General features: G+C 40.1%; 1 protein-coding gene across 41 annotated transcripts in view; it reads right to left on the reverse strand.

The window, feature by feature from the left end:
- Positions 1-20,268, reverse strand: part of GAPVD1 (GTPase activating protein and VPS9 domains 1) — a 111,167-nt gene that overhangs the window by 19,327 nt on the left and 71,572 nt on the right. For 16 of the 41 annotated variants that reach the window (XM_077968003.1, XM_077968002.1, XM_015116838.3 and 13 more), the window contains 8 exons: positions 19,525-19,698; positions 16,847-16,987; positions 14,989-15,123; positions 14,421-14,540; positions 9,973-10,050; positions 9,472-9,842; positions 5,139-5,226; positions 4,103-4,183 (listed from right to left, as the gene is read on the reverse strand). In XM_077968003.1, the coding sequence (XP_077824129.1) occupies positions 4,103-4,183; positions 5,139-5,226; positions 9,472-9,842; positions 9,973-10,050; positions 14,421-14,540; positions 14,989-15,123; positions 16,847-16,987; positions 19,525-19,698 (1,188 nt within the window). The remainder of the gene's footprint in view (positions 1-4,102; positions 4,184-5,138; positions 5,227-9,471; positions 9,843-9,972; positions 10,051-14,420; positions 14,541-14,988; positions 15,124-16,846; positions 16,988-19,524; positions 19,699-20,268) is intronic. The other 25 variants (XM_077968005.1, XM_077968004.1, XM_077967997.1 and 22 more) reach the window with 3 other exon arrangements.

Below are 20,268 nucleotides of genomic sequence, written 5' to 3' on the forward strand. Positions count from 1 at the left end.
ATGAATCTCTCTCCACGCATTTGAAAACTAACAGTATTCATATTCTATTCTCACTAGATCTCACCATGACAGTGCAGCTGCTGGAACAGAGCACTTTTGTGCATGCACTGATGTCAGAGGCACTCCTACAGAATCTAGACATTCTTGGGGAGTGCTGGAATTGTACCTGGGATGCACAGAGAAAAAGCTTATCACAATCACAAATGCAGCACTATTTACTGACAGGACCATTACTCTTTCAAAATCAGCACATCAAAAATATTATCCTGGAATCTAAAATAGTAGTCAACTGGGTTGTTAAAGCAAGGGATTGCTATAGATCTACAGGACAAAGTTCCACAGTGAAACACAAACTCCCGGATAGACCTAGCCCAGGCAGGTGACCATAAATGTTCACATTCTGGTAGAATCCCATTTTCTAAAAATTACAAAAACACATCAAAATCACTAGATTTTATATATATATATATATACACACACACACACACACACATACGTGTATATATACATATACGTATTGTGTGTGTGTCTGTTCGTGTTTGTGTTCACAGCAGCTAACAGCAGCTAATATTTATTGAGCACTTACCATGCCAGGAATTGTGCTAAGCACCTTATAGAGATTATCTTAATTACTGATCAAACAACCTTACAGAGAAATACTGTTAACATCCTCATTTTACAGAAGACGAAATCAAGACATAGACAAGTTAAGTATCATGCTCATAGGCTCTTCTTTTGTTTTCATGAAACAAATACATGGTTTTCATGTCTCCGTAAAATTGTAGTAAACTGCAGTTGACCTTTGAACAACATGGGTTTGAACTGCACACGTCCATTTACACAGTTTTTTGCAATCAAATGCAGATTGAAGATACTGTATTAGGCTGGGCACGGTGGCTCACGCCTGTAATCCTAGCACTTTGGAGGCCAATGCAGGCGGATCACCTGAGGTCAGGAGTTCGAGACCAGCCTGGCCAACTTGGTGAAACCCCAACTCTACTAAAAATACAAAAATTAGCTGGGCGTGGTGGCACATGCCTATAATCCCAGTTACTTGGGAGGCTGAGGCAGGAGAATCGCTTGAACCCAGGAGGCAGAGATTACAGTGAGCCGAGATCACGCCATGCCACTATACTCCATCCTGGGCAACAGGGCAAGACACTGTCTCAAAAAAAAAAAAAAAAGAGAGAGAGAAAAGAAAAAGAAACTACTACATTTCACAGAGAGCTGCAAAACAAGCATACAGAGAAGGCCAACTGTTCACATACACAGGTTCCACAGGGCCAGCTGCAGGACTCAAGTATGCACAGATTAGGGTATGAGGTGGGGAGCAAGGGTCCTGGAACCAATTCCCTGAGTATGCTGAAGGACAACTGTATATAGAGAGGATTTCCAAAGTAATTTAGTATTTCTGCTATAACAGTATTTGAATTCATAAGAGATTCTTAATAAAATCTGATCTGTCTCCAAATGTAAACTGATAAAGCATTTATCATTACAGAATCTTGTTTTGAAGGGGAAGTCCTTTTTGGCTATTGCTTTTTTTTTTTTTTTTTTTTTAAATAGAAACAAGGTCTTGCTCTGTCACCCAGGCTGGAGTGCAGTGGCACATAGTTCAATGTAACCTCGAATTCCTGGCCTTCAGCAATCTCTCACTTTGGCTTCCCAAAAAGAGCTGGGATAATAGGCATGCACCACCTTACTCAGTTGGTTATTACTTTTGAGTGCTGTTGAGAGGTCTGAAAAAGGGACAATACACTACACTATGGCTAAACACAGTGAGAGCCACAATGTTGCTTATAATCTTTATATCTATTAACACTGTTCTTAAAAATTTTACCCCCAGAGAATAATTAAAACAAACAAAAAATGCAATACATATAAATGCATTGTGAGTACTAATTTCATAATAAAAAATTGGGAACAATTTAAATAGCCAATGTAAGAAAACGTTTACACTGCAGTAAAACCATGAGCGATTATTTTATAGCTAATAAAAATGATTTAAAACCCAACTATGTCTAGTAGAAATTGGGAGAGGTTTTATAAAATAACTTGGTTAAAAAAAGAATACAAAGTCACATGCATAATCTAATTCAGTCAAGAAAAAGCCATGTATAAATATGGGAAAAGATTAGGAGATAACAGGAAAAGAATAGTAGTTAGGGTCACAGAATTATGAACAGACTACTAGGAAATTTCCTCCTATAACATCTTTATATTGGTTTAATGATAACTTTCAATGAGTCATTAATAAGGACTGGATAGAAATTTCTGGACCAGTAAGGAAACTAACCTGCTTGAATCACAGCCAAAGAAAATGAATTACTTTATGAAAAAGACTTATTCTACTCTACTTGACTTCTATATCCAATCTATTGATCTATTTCCAATATCAAGAACCAAGAAAAATATATTGCCTAAAGAGGGTAAATAAAATATAACTCCTTCAAACAAACAAACAATAATTTATAACTTCTTCAAAACTATTGAGTCAACATTTTAAAAACATGAGATGTCATTAAGAGTAATTCACTTTGTAAATGCTGGTGTTCTTCTAATATTAGGAACATGTGGTAAGGATACAGAAATATTTTGCCAAAAGGACAATGTCTTTCCAACTCTTCCCAATCAGACTGGAAGGTCCTGAAGAGTCATGTGTGATTTGACTTAATACCCACAACACTTAGCACAGTGCCTGGCATGAGTCACATGGTCAACAAGTATTTCCTGACTGAACAGGACAGGCTTGGCTGCTCTCAGCAGGGATCTGTGGCCTGTAAGCACATCTCCTGCTGTTCAAAACCCTTTCTTCCGGGGAAATCACCATTTCCAATAAAGCAAGGACTTACATGCTAGGATATGGAAATATATATAAATATATGGAACTAAACATTAGAGTAACAGGCATTAAAATGGGATTCTACCTGTAATGCTGAACTCTTTGATGAGGATGTTATCCTATTATCTATCTCATTTTTAAATAAAATTGTTTAATGAAAAAAATTTTTCATTTTAACTTAGTAGAAAAACAATTCAAAATGAAAAAAAAAAAGAGGTGAGAAATGAACTGCCCTCTAGACCAGGGGTGTTCAATCTTTTGGCTTCCCTGGGCCACACTGGAAGAAGAGAATTGTCTTGGGCCACACATAAAATACGCTAACACTAATGATAGCTGATGAGCTAAAACAAACAAACAAAAAAAGGGTTCCTGCACAAATCTCATACTGTTTTAAGAAAGTTTACGAATTTGTGTTGGGCCGCAATCAAAGCTGTCCTGCTGTCCTGGGCTGCCTGTGGTCTGCGGTCCGTGGGTTGAACAAACTTGCTCAAGATGCTCTATAGCCACTGGAAACAATACACAGCTATCAAACCCAAGGCTGGTCATTAACACTACTCTCAAACTCTCCTTTTAAGGTGCTCATTCATAATGTGCCAAAAAGCAGCTGCAGAAATACAAACGCTTAATCAGGTAAAAACCCAACCCCCAGCTGTATTTTCCTTGGGTCAGATGGCAATGTTAAAATGGTTCAAGCTGTAAAAAATTAGTAAAGTTTTTAAAACTTTCATTATAATGGTTGGCATTTATGATATTGTTTGAACAAACACTTTATCACAAAAAAGGAAATGATTAGGTAAAACAGAATTTCACTGTGATCCTGAATAATCAAGAACAAACTGTAGATGAAAATAAATGTAGAATTCTACGATCAATGTTAAAGAAAACTATTCAATCAATGATCCAAAGATACAGCATGCACAGCACTAAAACTGTCACCACACTTTCCTAAAAGGCACTGTGTGTCATCATCCCACTAGATGTCGAGTTGTAGGGTATGCCTAGAGGCTCAGGATCAGGGGCCTCATCATAAACGGAGTTATGATAATGAGGATGATGATGGTGGTGGCAGTCTGCAGGAAGAGCACACTGAGGTTTACTGTGGCTGCCAACTGGAAACCACAGAGCTATGAAGAACATACTCCCCACTGTACACACAGACACACTCTTCTAAAAAGGCAACGCTTATGGCACCCAAGAAAAAGTGTTATGAAATATGTGCTCTGGGAATGAAGGAGCCAGGAAGTCCATGGGTCTACAAACCTGTGAGTGTTGAGAATCTGTCAGGCCCCAGATCATCTTTGTCTTTTTCTTGTTTTTCTTTCTTTCTAAATGGTATAGGAGCTGGAAATTAAATAAAGTCAGTAGTGTGACATATAACATACTGCACTACTCGGAAGTTAACTGGTGGGCCAACATTTCTAAGTGAAAGGAGGCTGAAAAGTTTAAAAGCTAAGAAATTCCAAGTGTTGACTGATAATTGTCCTTAAAATAGTAATGAAGGTTTTTAAAGGAGCTTTCAGAATCTGCTTTGGAGTCATCTGTCATAGGAAGAATAATTTAACAGGAATCCATTGGGACTAAAATCAAAACCACTGACTCTTAACCTCTGCTCAAAAACAACACATTCAAAACTCCTAGCTTCATTCTCTCCTCCTCATCAAGCGCTTGAGTATGGCGTGAAAGCAGCTCTCCCCAGAGTTCCTGAGTGCCACCGTGCTGAGAAGAGGCCTTTGGAAGAAGTTTCTAGCTTTACTCCTGGATGATCTCTTCTTTCAGGAAGAGATGCTTTTGCCAACTCAAATGATGCCGGGCTGTTCACCAAAAAAGTAAACAATTTTATACAGCTACCTTCCAAAACAAACACTCACTGATATTTACAGTATAAACATTCTCAATGAACATAGACATAAAAAGCTTCAACTTATTCCAGGAATGTAAAGGATGAATTTTCAATGTTTAATTATCAATAGTGTCCCATTTTCCTGCAATAATTAATAGCAATATATATGTTAAAAGTCCTCTATATGTTTAACTTCAACGGTATATGATATTTAAATAATACTGACAGGCATGACTTCCATTTACGCCCACTACCACTTCCTGCAAAGAACAAGAACGTTTCTAAAGCTCTGCCTTAGCATTCATCTGAGTGGAACCATTTTCTACACCCTCAAAGTGGCTAGAAACTTAGGCCCAGCAAGTCTTACAGAGGAATTGAGATATTGGCTCTCTGAAAGAGATTCTGGGGCTTTGCTTCTTATTGCTAAGACAGCGTTCTAATATTTTATAAAATTACCTTTAGGCATGGCTGAAACAAAACGTTTTCTCCACCAAGGTCTGTTTCTGTCTGATTTCTCATCATCGCTATCTTTGCGTTCTTCAGTCTGTAGAAAAAGTTGGAGGCTTTATTTGGAGTTGAATAGCAGGATAAATTACTAAGAAAAGGATTTCTTTTTGTTTGTTTTTGTTTTGAGACAGGATCTCATTCTGTTGCCCAGGCTGGAGTGCAGTAGCACAATAACAGCTCACTGCAGCCTCGACTTCCCTGGCTCAAGCAATCCTCCACATATCAGACTCCCAAGTAGCTAGGACCACAGGTGTCCACACCACCATGCCCAGCTAATGTTTTGTTTTTATTTTGTAGATACGGGGTCTTACTATGTTGCTCAGGCTAAAAAGGATTTAAGTAAGTTTGTGAAATAAGAAAGCCAGTCTTGTTTGCCTTAAGGCACAACTCCTATTGCCATGTAGGTTGACTACTGGAGCAAGGTAGTTTACCTTTTAAGCACCACTGTCATCCGCTTGAGGGTAGGCACTACTCATTACTGTTAATAAACTGAAGCCTTAATAAGAGCCCGGTGTAGACTGGGCACTCAATAAATACTTACGAAATAAGTAAATGCAGTATAAATAAACTCCAGAAGGGCAGTAGAGATGGTAGCAGTAGTATTAATAATAATAAAACCAAGTGTGTACTACGTGCCAAATACTGAGCATAGTAAGGACATGTATCATCTCATTTAATCTTCACAGTAACCTCAGAGATAGGTCCTGTATTAGGCCCTTTATATCGATAAAAAAATATGAGACTAAAACAATCTCTTCCTTAAAGCTACACAGCCTATATGTGGCACAGCTGAGACTCAAACCTAGACCTAAGCAACTTCAAAGTTCACGTTTTGATCAAAATTATACTAAGTTATCATTAAAACATGCCAAAGGGGCTGAGCACAGTGGCTCACACCTGTAATCCCAGCACTTTGGAAGGCCGAGGTGGGTGGATCACCTGAGGTCAGGAGCTCAAGACCAGTCTGGCCAACATGGTGAAACCTCATCTCTACTAAAAATACAAAAATTAGCCAGGTGTGGTGGTGCTCGCCTGTAATCCCAGCTACTTGGGAGGCTGAGGCAGGAGAATTGCTTGAACCCAGGAGGCAGAGGTCATGGTGAGCCGAGATCGCACCACTGCACTCCAGCCTGGGCGACAGAGTGAGATTCTATCTCACAAAACAAAACAAAAACAAACAAAAAAAAACATGCCAAAGGACAGGGACTGTAATCCCTTTAAAAGCCTATCGTGTGACCATGGACAAATCACTTAATTTCCATTTTTCATCTATATACCTGGGATAAAGAATTATCAGAACCCCAGCAGAGAGATGAGGGCATCTGTGCCAGGGAAAAGTTAATTTAACAGTGGGGATGAGAAATTGAATACATACAGGGGAGGTGATGGAATAAATATGCACATGAAGAATAGTGAAAGCAGATATCTCACTGTTGGAGAAAGGAGTTACAAATTTGGAAAGGAAGAAAGATGAAACAAACTCTGTTGTGTTTGGACTAAAATTGAGTGTGTCAGTGTAAGTTCATGGTCTTATTTATGGAGAAAGGTAGATAATTAAAATACACAGGTAAACATGTGTAACACACACTCCCTAGCTCTATTCACTGAGTAGTCCTGGGAGCAGCAACACCCCTACAGCAAATGAACACTGTATCCAGATCTCAATTTCCAAAAAAGCATTTTTCCTTTTTTTTTTTTTTTTTTTTTTTTTGAGACGGAGTCTCGCTCTGTTGCCCAGGCTGGAGTGCAGTGGCCGGATCTCAGCTCACTGCAAGCTCTGCCTCCCGGGTTCACGCCATTCTCCTGCCTCAGCCTCCTGAGCAGCTGGGACTACAGGCGCCCGCCCACCACCTCACCTGGCTAGCTTTTTGTATTTTTTAGTAGAGATGGGGTTTCACCGTGTTAGCCAGGATGGTCTCGATCTCCTGACCTCGTGATCCACCCGTCTCGGCCTCCCAAAGTGCTGGGATTACAGGCTTGAGCCACCACGCCCGGCCTGCATTTTTCATTAAAAGAAACAAGGGTACTTAAAGAAAGAGCTGACTAGGACAAAGTACAGTATCCGCTTGTAACATCTTTTGCCAGAAAGTAAAGATATGCTCAAAGAATAATAGCAGTGCATTGAAAGAACTCAGGAGCCAGCCTGAAGGGGCTCCCACTGGCCTAATTAGGGACAACTGGGCTTCAAAATAAGTAATAGTGACAAACCCTAACCAAGACAGAAAACTGGGCCAGGCACTGTGGGTGGCTCATGCCTGTAATCCCAACACTTGGGAGGCTGGGGTGGGAGGACTGCTTGAGTCCAAGAGTTCAAGACAAGCACCTGGGCAACACAGTCCCCATCTCTACAAAAACAAACAAACAAACAAAAATTTAGCCAGGCATGTGGTGCATGCCTATACTCCCAGCTACTTGGGAGGCCAAAGTGGGAGGATTGCCTGAGCCTGGGAGGTTAAGGCTGCAATGAGCAGTGTTGGCACCACTGCACTCCAGCATGGGTGATAGAACAAGACCCTATCTAAAACAAACAAACAAACAACAAAACACACACACGCACACATACAAATTTTTTTAAAAGACAGAAAACCATAAGACCATAGATATAATAAGTAGGTAAGTTAAAAATTTGATGGAGAACAGGATAGTTACATGTTTTTTATGTACCCTCTCCCCGAAAACACTTATTAATTATAAAGGGAAAAGAGTAACTTTACAGTGGCAAAGCCTGGTAGACAACATTTCCTCAAATTCTCCAAATGAACACTGTAGAAATGGGACAAATTAAAACTGTGCTACCTGACAAGGTGCAATGAAAAAAACTGTCATTTCAGTGATATTTCTGCCAAAGATTAATAACCTCAGTCTAATCACAAGAAAACATCAAACAAACCTAACCTGACGAACATTCTAGAAAACAAATGGCCTGTAAATTTCAAGAGTGTACAGGTCATATGAGTCAGGAAAAAAATGAGGAACTGTTCTAGACTGAAGGAGACTAAAAAGGCATGACAATTAAAAGCAGTCTGTGATTCTGAATAGAATCTTCTTACTATAAAAAATGTTACTGGGGGCCGGGCGCGGTGGCTCAAGCCTGTAATCCCAGCACTTTGGGAGGCCAAGACGGGTGGATCACAAGGTCTGGAGATCGAGACCATCCTGGCTAACACGGTGAAACCCCGTCTCTACTAAAAAATACAAAAAACTAGCCGGGCGAGGTGGCGGACGCCTGTAGTCCCAGCTACTCGGGAGGCTGAGGCAGGAGAATGGTGTGAACCCGGGAGGCGGAGCTTGCAGTGAGCTGAGATCCGGCCACTGCACTCCAGCCTGGGTGACAGAGCGAGACCCCGTCTCAAAAAAAAAAAAAAAAAAAAAAAATTTTTTACTGGGACAACTGGGGACACATGAATGGGGTGTCATAAGTAGCTGGTAGTAATGTATCAATGTTCATCTGCTGAAGTTGATGGTTGTACCATGAGGTGTAGGAGAATCTGCTTGTTTGCAGGAAACCTACACTGAAGTGTTTAGGGGTACTGGAGCATCATGCTGCCAACTTGCTCTCAAATGGGAAGGAAGGGTTCTTTTATTGTACTTCCAACTTGTTTGTAACTTTATAGTTGTTTAAAATAAAAAATAGTCATGGGGCTGGGCATGGTGGCTCTTGCCTGTAATCCCAGCATTTTGGGAGGCCGAGGTTGGCAGATCATGAGGTCAGGACATCGAGACCATCCTGGCCAACATGGTAAAACCCTGTCTCTACTAAAATACAAAAATTTAGCCAGGCATGGTGGCGCATGCCTGTAGTCCCACCTACTCAGGAGGCTGAGGTAGAGGAATCGTTTGAACCTGGGAGGTGGAGGTGGCAGTGAGCCAAGATTGCGCCACTGTACTCCAGCCTAGGTGACAGAGTGTGACTCCATCTCACCAAAAAAAAAACAAACAAACAAACAAACCAACAACAACAACAAAAAAAAAACAAACAAACCAAAAAAAAAAAACCTCATCTAACATCTCAGAGGAATATTGTAAGGCTTAAATAAAATCAGATACAAAATTGCTTGGAGAGAAGCTAAAAGTGACACAAAAATGCAAGATAGTATCACTATAAAACGAAAGTTGTATAGGTTTCCAATGGTTATGGTTGTGGGCACACTAGATTGACAAATCATCTTTAATCGCCACTACTCTCTATCTGTAATCCTACATTTATATATTCCATGTTAATTTCAGACATCAAGAGAACCAGGCAGGCAGAACACAATTCTTCACGGCCTATGTCCCATACCTCTCCTCTTGAGGAGTCCTTACTCGGGGATGAAGATGATGAATGAGGTGCAGCCACCAAAGAAGTAGCACCAATGACTGCAGCTGGAGGGAGTTCTCGCTCTTCATTTCCTGGACGCCGGTTCCAGCTGGGGTCACTCATGGGTCTCCGCACAGAAGATACTATATCAGAGCTCCTGCTTCGAACTAGTCTCTCAGGGTAAGAATGCCTTTGCTTGAATGCCTCCAATTCAGCTGGAGTTAACACATGGGAACCAAAGTTTGGCAACCTGGCCTCATTTCCTCCCACAGCTCCTTCCAGGATTGGGGGATCTGGTGGTGGATGCGATGGCCTAGCATAGTGAACCTTTGGCCTTACCACAGCAGAAGCCCCTGCAACACAGGGAAAAAAAAAAAGTTTTGTAACTGAGACACAACTTCTCTAACAAAGGCATTAACAAGGGGGTTTGGTTTCCTCCTCCTGTCTATGACATGAGTGAAAAAGTTCATTTCACTGGTTTACCTTCATGTGAAGACAGTGGATCAAACATGGCCAGCAGAGACTCTGACTGAGAAGGAGGAGAGGTCAGCTGGTGGGCACCTAAAACAGGAAGGAAACAGTGAGACCAAGCCACAACTTAGGACAAATGGTCTCAACACAGTTTAAAGGGTTCTAAGTATTCTCTGATGGTTCCTTTTTTGATCCATTAGAACTTGAGAGGCATATGAGGAAAAAAAAATCAAATAATGATTACTTTCAATTTATTTTCTGTTTTTATTAGTATCTTCATACACAGATTTTCTTTACATTTAACTGGTCTGGCATCTTTACTTCTAATGGCCAAATGCTAGTATGGTTCATGCAAAGAGAACAAAGCCAGAAGACCTGAATGTCACAGCTTCCCCGAGCCTCGCCTTCCCCTCACCTGAAAACACAGGGGGAAGGCCAGGTGTAGGGGCTCATGCCTATAATCCCAGTGCTTTGGGAGGCCAAGGAGGGAGGACCACTTGAGCCCAGGAGTTCAAGACCAGTCTGGGCAAGATGGTGAGACCTTGACTCTACAAAAATTTACAAGAACTAAAAATTAAAAAATAAATAAAATATAAACATAGCGGTAATACTATGTACAGACAGGGTATAAATAAAAGGTTGTAAATCTTGAAGTTCTAACACTGCTCTCAGCAAATAACTTTAAAACAGAGAAGTATGTGGAGGATGGAAATTTCAAACATAAAAAAGAAACTATTAATCTAAATGTTTTTAGTCTGAAGCTATTTTTTTTTTGTCTGAAGCTATCTTTCCATAATGAATGAGAGTACTATTATGCCTTTTGATTTTTACTTTTGTTCTATAGGTAGATCATTATAAAAGATAGCCTAAAACAGCAGTTCTCAAATTTTGGTCTCAGGACTTTTTTTTTTTTTTTTTTTTTTTTAGAGACAGGGTCTCACTCTGTCACCCTGGTTGGAGTGCAGTAGTGCAAACAGCTCACTGCAGCCTCAACCTCTTGGGTTTCAGTGATCCTCTTGCCTTAGCCTCCCAAATAGCTGTGAGCACAGGCCTACAGCACCATACCCAGCTAATTTTTACGTTATTTTTTGTAGAGACAGGGTCTCACCATGTTGCCCAGGCTGGTCTTGAACTCGTAGGCTCAAGCACTCCTCCTGCCTCCGCCTCTCAAAGTGCTGGGATTACAGGCACGAGCTACCATGCCTGGCCAAGACATCTTTACAACTTAAAAAATTACTGACCCTAAGAGCTTTTGTTTATAGTGGTTATATCTATTGAAATTCTATATTAGAAATTAAAACTGAGGTTTTAATATTTATTAATTCATTTAAACATACCCATTAAATGGTAATACATGGGAGTCTCTCTGAACCGACTCTGGTTTGGGAGGCTGTCCATTTTTTTTGTTTTTTTGAGACAAAGTCTCGCTCTGTCGCCAGGCTGGAGTGCAGTGGTGTGATCTCGGTTCACTGCAACCTCCACCTCTTGGGTCAAGCGATTCTCCTGCCTCAGCCTGCCGAGCAGATGGCATTACAGGCACACGCCACGACACCCGGCTAATTTTTTGTATTTGTAGTAGAGACGGGGTTTCACCATGTTGGCCAGGATGGTCTTGATCTCCTGACCTCGTGATCCGCCTGCCTCGGCCTCCCAAAGTGCTGAGATTACAGGCATGAGCCACTGTGCCCAGCCCCATTTTTTTAAAAAAAGAAAAAAATTTAATGGTAACACAAAAAAGCCTTTTTTAAAAAAAATTAAAAATAACTATTATTTTCCAAAATAAAAAATGAAAAGAATGACACTTCAACATTTTTTGCAAGTATCTTTAATGTACAGCTTAGAACACAGCTGGATTCTCATGTCTGCTTCTGCTTCAATGTGCTGAAAATGTTGTTTTGGCTGAAGTATATAAAGAAAATCTGGCCTCACACGGACATGTAGTTGGAAGAGGAACAATATGTTAGTAGCCTTTTCAGAAAATTGTGGATATTATTCTTTGCTACTCTACCACATCTTGAGAAGTAAAGTTTTTTAAAGGATAGCTACAAGGTAGAATTTGAAACCAAATCAATGAACTTTTTGTCCTCTGTTAAATTCACATTTTTTCATATCACCACAAATCTCACCAGAAAAGTCTTTAAAAACAACAGGAAGTTGTCAAACTCATGCAGGTAGACACACGTTTCCAAAATTCTAATTTTTGTCTGAAAGTTTGAATTTCATCACTGGCAACAAACTCTATTAGTTGCTTGTCTTTACGTAACAGGATCATTTTGTTAATTTTTAAAAATTTTTTATTTCTTTAAAGATGGGACCACAGGCATGCGCCACCACATCTGGCTAATTTTTTATTTTTTTATTTTTGTACAGACGGGGTCTCACTATGTTGCCCAGGATGGTGTTGAACTTCTGGGATCAAGGAATCCTCCAGCCTCAGCCTCCAAAAGTGCTGTGATTACAGGTGTGAGCCAACGTGCCTGGTCATACTCTGTTAATTTTTGAGATGTCTGCCAAATACCCAACTACATATTCCTAAGAAATCCAGTTATTCTGTCATTCTTTCAAGTAAAAATGATATTTCATGAAAAATCAAATAAAAATAAGTGGAAACATTGGCTAGTTCAGCTAACAACTCAAATAATCACATAAGTGCTTCTTGAGACATCTCATCATATCTCAGAATGTGATAAAAATGCAATATGGGTGTTTCCCATTTCTTCACACAGAATATTAAAAAGGTGTATACTCAAGGGTTGAGATGTGATTAAGTAATTTTTATTCCTTCATCAAAGACATTCCTAAGTAAAACTTTTTTTTTTTTTTTTTTTAACTGTGAGTGAAGAATACAATGTGGTGCCCTTGCATCCTGCTAGGGCCCCAGCAAATTTTATCCACTTTGCCTATGCATCATAAGTACAAATGTTGACACAATGAAAATGGACAATAACTTTGATTTTTCTGAAAACAGTTATGACTTCATCTACCCTCCTCCCTCAAAGGGTTTTAGGACCTCAGTGGTCCATGGAGACCATACTTTGAGACTGCTGGTTTAGAACAGTGGTTCTTGATTTGTGGCTATCTTACCCCCCAAGAGATCATTTGGCAAAGTCTGGAGACATTTTTGGTTGCTGCAACCCCAGGGGGTATAGGGTATATGCTATGGGTAGGGGCCAGAGATGCTTAAACATCCTAAAATGCACAGGACAGGCCCCCACAACAAAGAATTTCCCAGCCCAAAATGTCAATAGTGTTAAGGTTAAAAAACCCTGGTTTAGAACAAAAAAAATTGTAAAAATAGAAAAAGTACCTCGCTGGGCCTAGTGGCTCACGCCTGTAATCCCAGCACTTTGGGAGGCTAAGGCAGGCAGATCACTTGAGGTTGGGAGTCCGAGACCAGACTGACTAACATGGCAAAACCCCGTCTCTACTAAAAATACAAAATTAGCCGGGCGTGGTGGTGCATGCCTGTAATCCCAACAACTCAGGAGACTGATGCAGGAGAATCATTTGAACTCGGGAGACAGAGGTTGCGGTGAGCTGAGATTGCGCCATTGCACTCCAGCCTGGGCAACAACAGCAAAACTCTGTTTCAAAAAAAAAAAGAAAAGAAAAGGTACCTCAAAACCTACCATCCAATATATAAAACCACTGCTAGCATTTTGGTATTTCCAGTACTTACTTCATGCATAGGTTTTTAAAAAATGTTTTACTGGCCAGGCGTGGTGGCTCACGCCTGTACTCCCAGCAGTTTGGGAGGCTCAGGCGAGTGGATCATGAGGTCAGGAGTTCAAGACCAACCTGGCCAATGTGGTGAAACCCGTCTCTACTAAAAATACAAAAATTAGCTGGGTGTACTGGTGGGTGCCTGTGATCCAAGCTACTGGGGAGGCTGAGGCAGGAGGATAGCTTGAACCTAGGAGACCCAGAAGGCAGAGGTGCAGTGAGCCGAGATCGTGCCACTGCACTTCAGCCTGGGTGACAGCAAAAGACTCTGTCTCAAAAAAAAAAAAAAAGTTTTATTATTTTGTATGTAAAATTCTACAAAATAAATTCCATGTAGTATGTTCTAGGTTTTTCTCTAAGTCATTTCATATTCCTTAATGCATTTTAAAATAGCTACATAAATTCTAATACGCGGTTATATCAAAATTATTTAGCCATTCCATTTTCTTCAATTTTTAAGTTATTTCTAATTTTCTGCCAACACAAAACGTTATAAAGAACATCTTTGTGCCAAGGACTTTCTCTATATATGGAATTTTTTCATTATGACTGATACCTAGAAGTGGAACTAACCTGACTAAATTTAGAATGTGAACATTTAAGGCCTTAAATAGATATTGACAAAGTATGTCCCAAAGTGCTATACCAATAGATGCAGTCACCAGCAATTTGTCACAATGCCAGTTTCAACCATGAATGTGGTCATTTTTTAAGTCATTCTTATTTCCCCCTCTTACCATGAGTTATTTCATCCATGTCTGGACTAGTGACAGAATCTTTACCCCCAAAATCAGAGCTGCACTCAGATCTCAAGTCTTCAATCTTATTGGGAATATCCTCAGAGGTTGCACTTATGCCTTTAAAAAACAATAGTAAAAAATAAACAGGAAGAAGAACAAAATAACCACACAAAAAGTATATGAAATTTGGAGAAACTGAAACATTCTTGAATTTTGTGTCACAGTTCTATACATGTGAGTTTAGTATTATACCCTTTATGGTACTACTGCTTAAATATACTTACCTTGCTTTACACAACATAATCAGAATCATACAATTCTAAAGTAGGACAGGCTACTAAGAACAGAAACAGTTGTAGAGAGACTGTCTGCCAATTACTTCAACAGGCTCCATAAAGCCACACATTAAGTTCTCAAAGATTTCAGGTGCAACGGAAATAAGTTTGTTTCCTGGAAATTACTCAGCTCTTAAATAAAACATATCTCTTTGTATCAACTTTATAAATGGGAGGGGATAGGGGTGAACACCTTCAAATCCCTACTCCTTAAAACAAGACAGACATACCGGACACAACACTGAGGCCTGGTGTGCTGGGGCGGGAACTGACCTCCCTGACATCCGTATCATCAGATGTGCTACCCAGTCCAGAACAGCTCTCCAGTTCTTGTAGACGCTCCTCCTGCTTTAGGTCTGGGGCCTCTAAATAGAAGATAAGAGGTGTGTTACATTTGTGATTCTGTTAGCACACCACAATTTGAGCTTTTGTGACTCAGATAAACAAAGCTACCAGGGCATGAATGAAATCAGTGCAAATATATGTCTAAGTCTGGGATAGTTAACAATGCTAGTTAGATTAAGTGTTAAAGAAGTCAAAGTTGTGATTTTCATCCCAATATAAGCCAGTTCATTGTGCCCAGATGAAAACGTGGTTTCTAGATCACTAATGTCACAGAGTATGCTATTGGTTAACACGTGAACTGGACAAGAGAGTATGGAATAGCTTGGTATTAAATCAACCACTTCCTAAAAAGTAACTCCTATGAATACTCAACAGCTGGTGAGCTAATCCTATTGTCCCCAACTGGTCTTCAAACAAGGCTAGCATATCTGAATGCTTTAACATTATAAAACAGGCTAGTCGTAGTGGCTCACGCCTGTAATCTCAGCACTTTGGGAGGTCGAGGAAGGCAGATCACCTGAGGTCAGGAGTTCGAGACCAGCATGGCCAACATGGTGAAATACCATCTCTACTAAAAATGCAAAAATCAGCTGGGAGTGGTGGCAGGTGCCTGTAATCCCAGCTACTTGGGAGGCTGAGGCAAGAGAATTACTTGAACCCAGGAGGCGGAGGTTGCAGTGAGCTGTGATTGCACCATTGCACTCCAGCCTGGGCGACAGAGCGAGACTCTGTCTCAAAAAAAAAAAAGAAAGAAAAAGACATTATAAAACACATATCATGATCACTTAACAATTATCGAACCAAGTAAATCAACAGAATGCAATGCAGATACATGGTTAACTTATATTTACATTCTGGTAGTTGACATTTAGTTGAAGGCAAAAATGTGTCTTCATAATCAGAAAAAAATGCAATGCATATGAAAAGACAAAGTACAGAACACTTTATATACATTTATAATAGCCTGCACAAAAAATCCTCAGGATTACAGAGTCTCAATTTCAACGTATTTCAAAAACACATTAAACATGTTTTAGAGAGTCAAGTTCTTCCCTGTGATAAATCTAAACGTGTTTACCAGGCAAGCACTCAGTTTGAACTGTGTTGCTACTCTTATCCTGTCATGAGTTTGTGGGAGATACTAAATTCAATAACTCACACGGAACTCTGATAAGCTACAGAAAATTGCTTTCAAAATAACTGAACGCAGAGTCAGAAAGCACCTGCCATCACAGTCTATGCTATCCAGCAGAGCATTTTCCCTTAATGGACAGAAAATGCCCTAAACTAATTTTCCATATGACATTCTTAGCAATGTGATCACCTCACCTTTGTCAAATGTATAATTGGCCAGGCGCAGTGGCTCATGCCTGTAATTCCAGCACTTCGGGAGGCCGAGGTGGGCAGATCACCTGAGGTCAGGAGTTCGAGACCAGCCTGGCCAACATGGTGAAACCCCGTCTCTCTAAAAATACAAAAATACATGCATGGTGGGGCACGTCTGTAATCCCAGCTACTCAGGAAGCTGAGGTGAGAAGATCACTTGAACCCAGAAGGCAGAGGTTGCAGTAAGTTGGGATCACGCCACTGCACTCCAGCCTGGGTGACAGACCAAGACTCCGTCTCCATTTAAAAAAAATAAAGTATATTTGACAAAATATATGTAATACAGAAGTTGGGATACCTTGTATTTAATTAAAACTTCTGTGTAAATGAAAAAGCAAACAATGACAGCATACTAACCTGAGTCACTTGGCAATACCTCTACACTCCAAGCTTCACTTGTTGTCTCTGATATGGTAGAACCAGTGCAGGGGTCAAGAAGCACTGACCCTGAACCTGGGAGGCACAGCAAACTGCCTAACATGTTCTCTGCTGCAGCACCTGTATAACCAGTGGGAAGCAAAGGGTTAACAAAGATCCTGTTGGAAAGTGCAGTGATAGTGGAGAAAAGCCAAACATAAGCTAACAAAATCTCTTGGCTGGGCATGGTGGCTCACACCTGTAATCCCAGCACTTTGGAAGGCTGAGGCAGGCAGATCACTTGAGGCCAGGAGTTCAAGACCAGCCTGGCCAACGTGGCGAAACCCCATCTCTACCAAAAATACAAAAATTAGCCGGGTGTGGTGGCATGCACCTGTAGTCTCAGCTACTTGGGAAGCTGAGGCACAAGAACCTGGGAGGCAGAGGTTGCAGGGGGTGCAGAGATTGCAGTGAGCCGAGATCATGCCATTGCCCTCCAACCTGGGCAATGGGAGTGAGACCCTGTCTCAAAAATAAAAATGGCCGTGTCATTTTGGGACTCTGTCTCAAAAAAAAAAAAAAAAAAAAAAAAAACACCAAACTCCTCTCTACCTACAAGAAAGAAGTCAAGGTAAGAATAACTTCAATCAAGCACACCACTAAAAATACAAAGTTCCTATTTTGGTCACAATGGCACAAGACCCTTTTCACCAGTTTCCTCCAGTTCACCTTTGACTCTCCACAGAGAAAACACACATCATTCAGTCAAGTAATTTCAACAGCTTTAGCTTTGATTTTTCAGCAAATTTTACAGGGGTCCTTAATACTATTCTAAAATTTATAGCCCTACAGGGATTAAAAACATTGAGCGTTTAACCACAGAATGTTAGGCTGGCCATATGTTTTTTCTTCCAGCATATTAGTCACTATTCAGAGCAATAAAATATATTCACAGGAAAATACACATCTTCAAAGCACTCACTTAACTGCAAATACAACTTACTGCGCAAACACAGCTAACTGCCAAGAACAATACTACTTTGGCATCTGGAACAAAGTAATGCAAAACCAACTAAGACATCTATTTACACCACTTAAAAATACAAATTGAAAGTATTAAACCTTATTATACGTCTGTGTTAAAAATACTCAAGTTCAAAAGTCTTCACTACTTTTGATTAAACCTAATAAAAGAACAATTCTACTTCAGGGCATGAAAAAAAATGCAAAAAAGTTACCAATAAAAGTTACCTTTTAAAGATATATCATAAAATAATTACAAATAAAATAATGTCTGGAACCTGCCTAAACATAATGAGGGGAGAGAAGAGGGTAGTGGGTAAGAGAACAGATGAAACAAAGCTAGCCATGTGTGTCTAACTCCTGAAGCTGAGTGATGGATACACTGGGTTCATGATACCATCGTCTCTTGTATTTGTTTAAAATGTTCCACGATTTAGGTCGGGAGCAATGGCTCATGACCGTAATCCCAGCACTCTGGGAGGCCAAGGCAGGTGGATCACTTGAGGTCAGGAGTTCGAGACCAGGCTGGCCAATATGGTGAAACCCCGTCTCCACTAAAAATACAAAAATTAGCTGGGTGTAGTGGTGGGCACCTGTAGTCCCAGCTACTCGGGAGGCTGAGGCAGGAGAATCACTTGCACCAGGGAGGCAGAGGTTGAAGTGAGCTGAGATCGCACCACTGCACTCCAGCCTGGGCGACACAGTGAGACTCCATCTCAAATTAAAAAAAAAAAAAACACACAAAAACTTATTGGTTACTATGCTCACTACCTGGGTGGCAAAATCATTTGTGCACCAAACTCCAGCAACATACAATTTGCTGTAACAATTTCCCACGTAACAAATCTGCACATGTACCCCCTGAACCTAAAATAAAAGTTGAAGAAAAATAAATAAATATATAAATAAGTTTTCCATGATTTAAAAACAAAATGAAGATAAGGGTTACAAGACTATATATCTTTCAGAACTCATAAAACAGTATCCAAAAAAGAGTGAATTTTAGTGTATGTACATACCACCTGAATAAATTCCACATAAAAAAAAAAAAAAGGGCAGGAGGATCGCTTGAGCTCACTAGTTCAAGACCAGCTGGGTAACAAAGCGAAATCCTGTCTCTATTAAAAATAAATAAAAATTTAAAAAGAAGAAAAATAAAAACCTGGTTACCCTTTGGAACTGAATTAACCCTTCCAGAAGTGAATTCATTTTTTTAGAGAACAGCAGTATCATATTATTGTAAAGGATTTTATGGCTATAATCTATAAGAATTTTCATCTTAAGGTTAGGTGTTTGGTTTCAAATGGATAATATACTAATCAGAGACAAACTAAGAACGTATACTATGCCCTGGAAACAACACTTGACCAGAAGCTAATTCAAAACACTGGTTTTTCTTGGTTTTTTTGGGGGGGAGGGGGCAGCGGGGAGGAGGATGGGTAAGGGGTGGGATTAAATGTAGAAAGGAAAAACACTGCTTATATTTAAGTAAAGAAAAAAGTACCCAAATGTCTTGTTCCATACAGTTATAACAATTTCCCGGATGGTGCTAACACACACAAGGTTTGTCAGGGCACTGGTGGTCCCTCTCATGAAAGGTCAGTGGATCTGAATAACTAAACCGTGATATTTCAGAGACATTAAATGGCAGTTACCTGCAATTTCTTGCAAGCGATCTTCATCAATATTAGGGTCAAAGTCACTCCCCAAGACGTCTGTACTCCAGGTCTCACTCACTGTTTCTGATATGTCCCTATCATCTGTTAATCCCATCATGTCACGAATTTCAAACTTCCTTAGCTTATCATCAAGGTTATCCTGTGTTGTAGCTATCAAAAACAAAATTAAGCACTTTAAAAACAGTAGCACAGCTATGACTTTTTAATCAACTTTAAAGAATTTTATCTCCATGTTGATCAGACTGGTCTCGAACTCCCAATCTCAGGTGATGCACCCACCTTGGCCTCCCAAAGTGCTGGGATTACAGGCGTGAGCCACCGTATCCAGCCTATCAATTCACTTCTTAATCTAGCATTTCGCATATGCCAACCACCTATCTCAGAATCTCCCAGAAAGCTTGCTAAAGAGGTGATATTTGTTCAACTTCTTTCATAAGCTCATATGAAAGTTCCTCCTCCACTTATGCAATGGCCTCCAGTCGATGCCTGAAGCTGAGGATCGTACCAAATCCTATATATTCCATGCTTTTTTGATCTGATAAGCAGTGACTAATAGGTAGTGTATATATGGATACACTGAACTAAGAAATGATTCATATCCTGGATGCGATAAGTGAAACTGTGTGAGATTTCATCACATTACTCAGAATGGCACACAATTTAAAACTTATGAATTATTTCTGGAATTTTCTATTTAATATTTTTGTACCAAGTTTGCCC

Source organism: Macaca mulatta, chromosome 15 (assembly GCF_049350105.2).
Source record: "Macaca mulatta isolate MMU2019108-1 chromosome 15, T2T-MMU8v2.0, whole genome shotgun sequence".
NCBI classification, from domain to species: Eukaryota; Metazoa; Chordata; class Mammalia; order Primates; family Cercopithecidae; genus Macaca; species Macaca mulatta.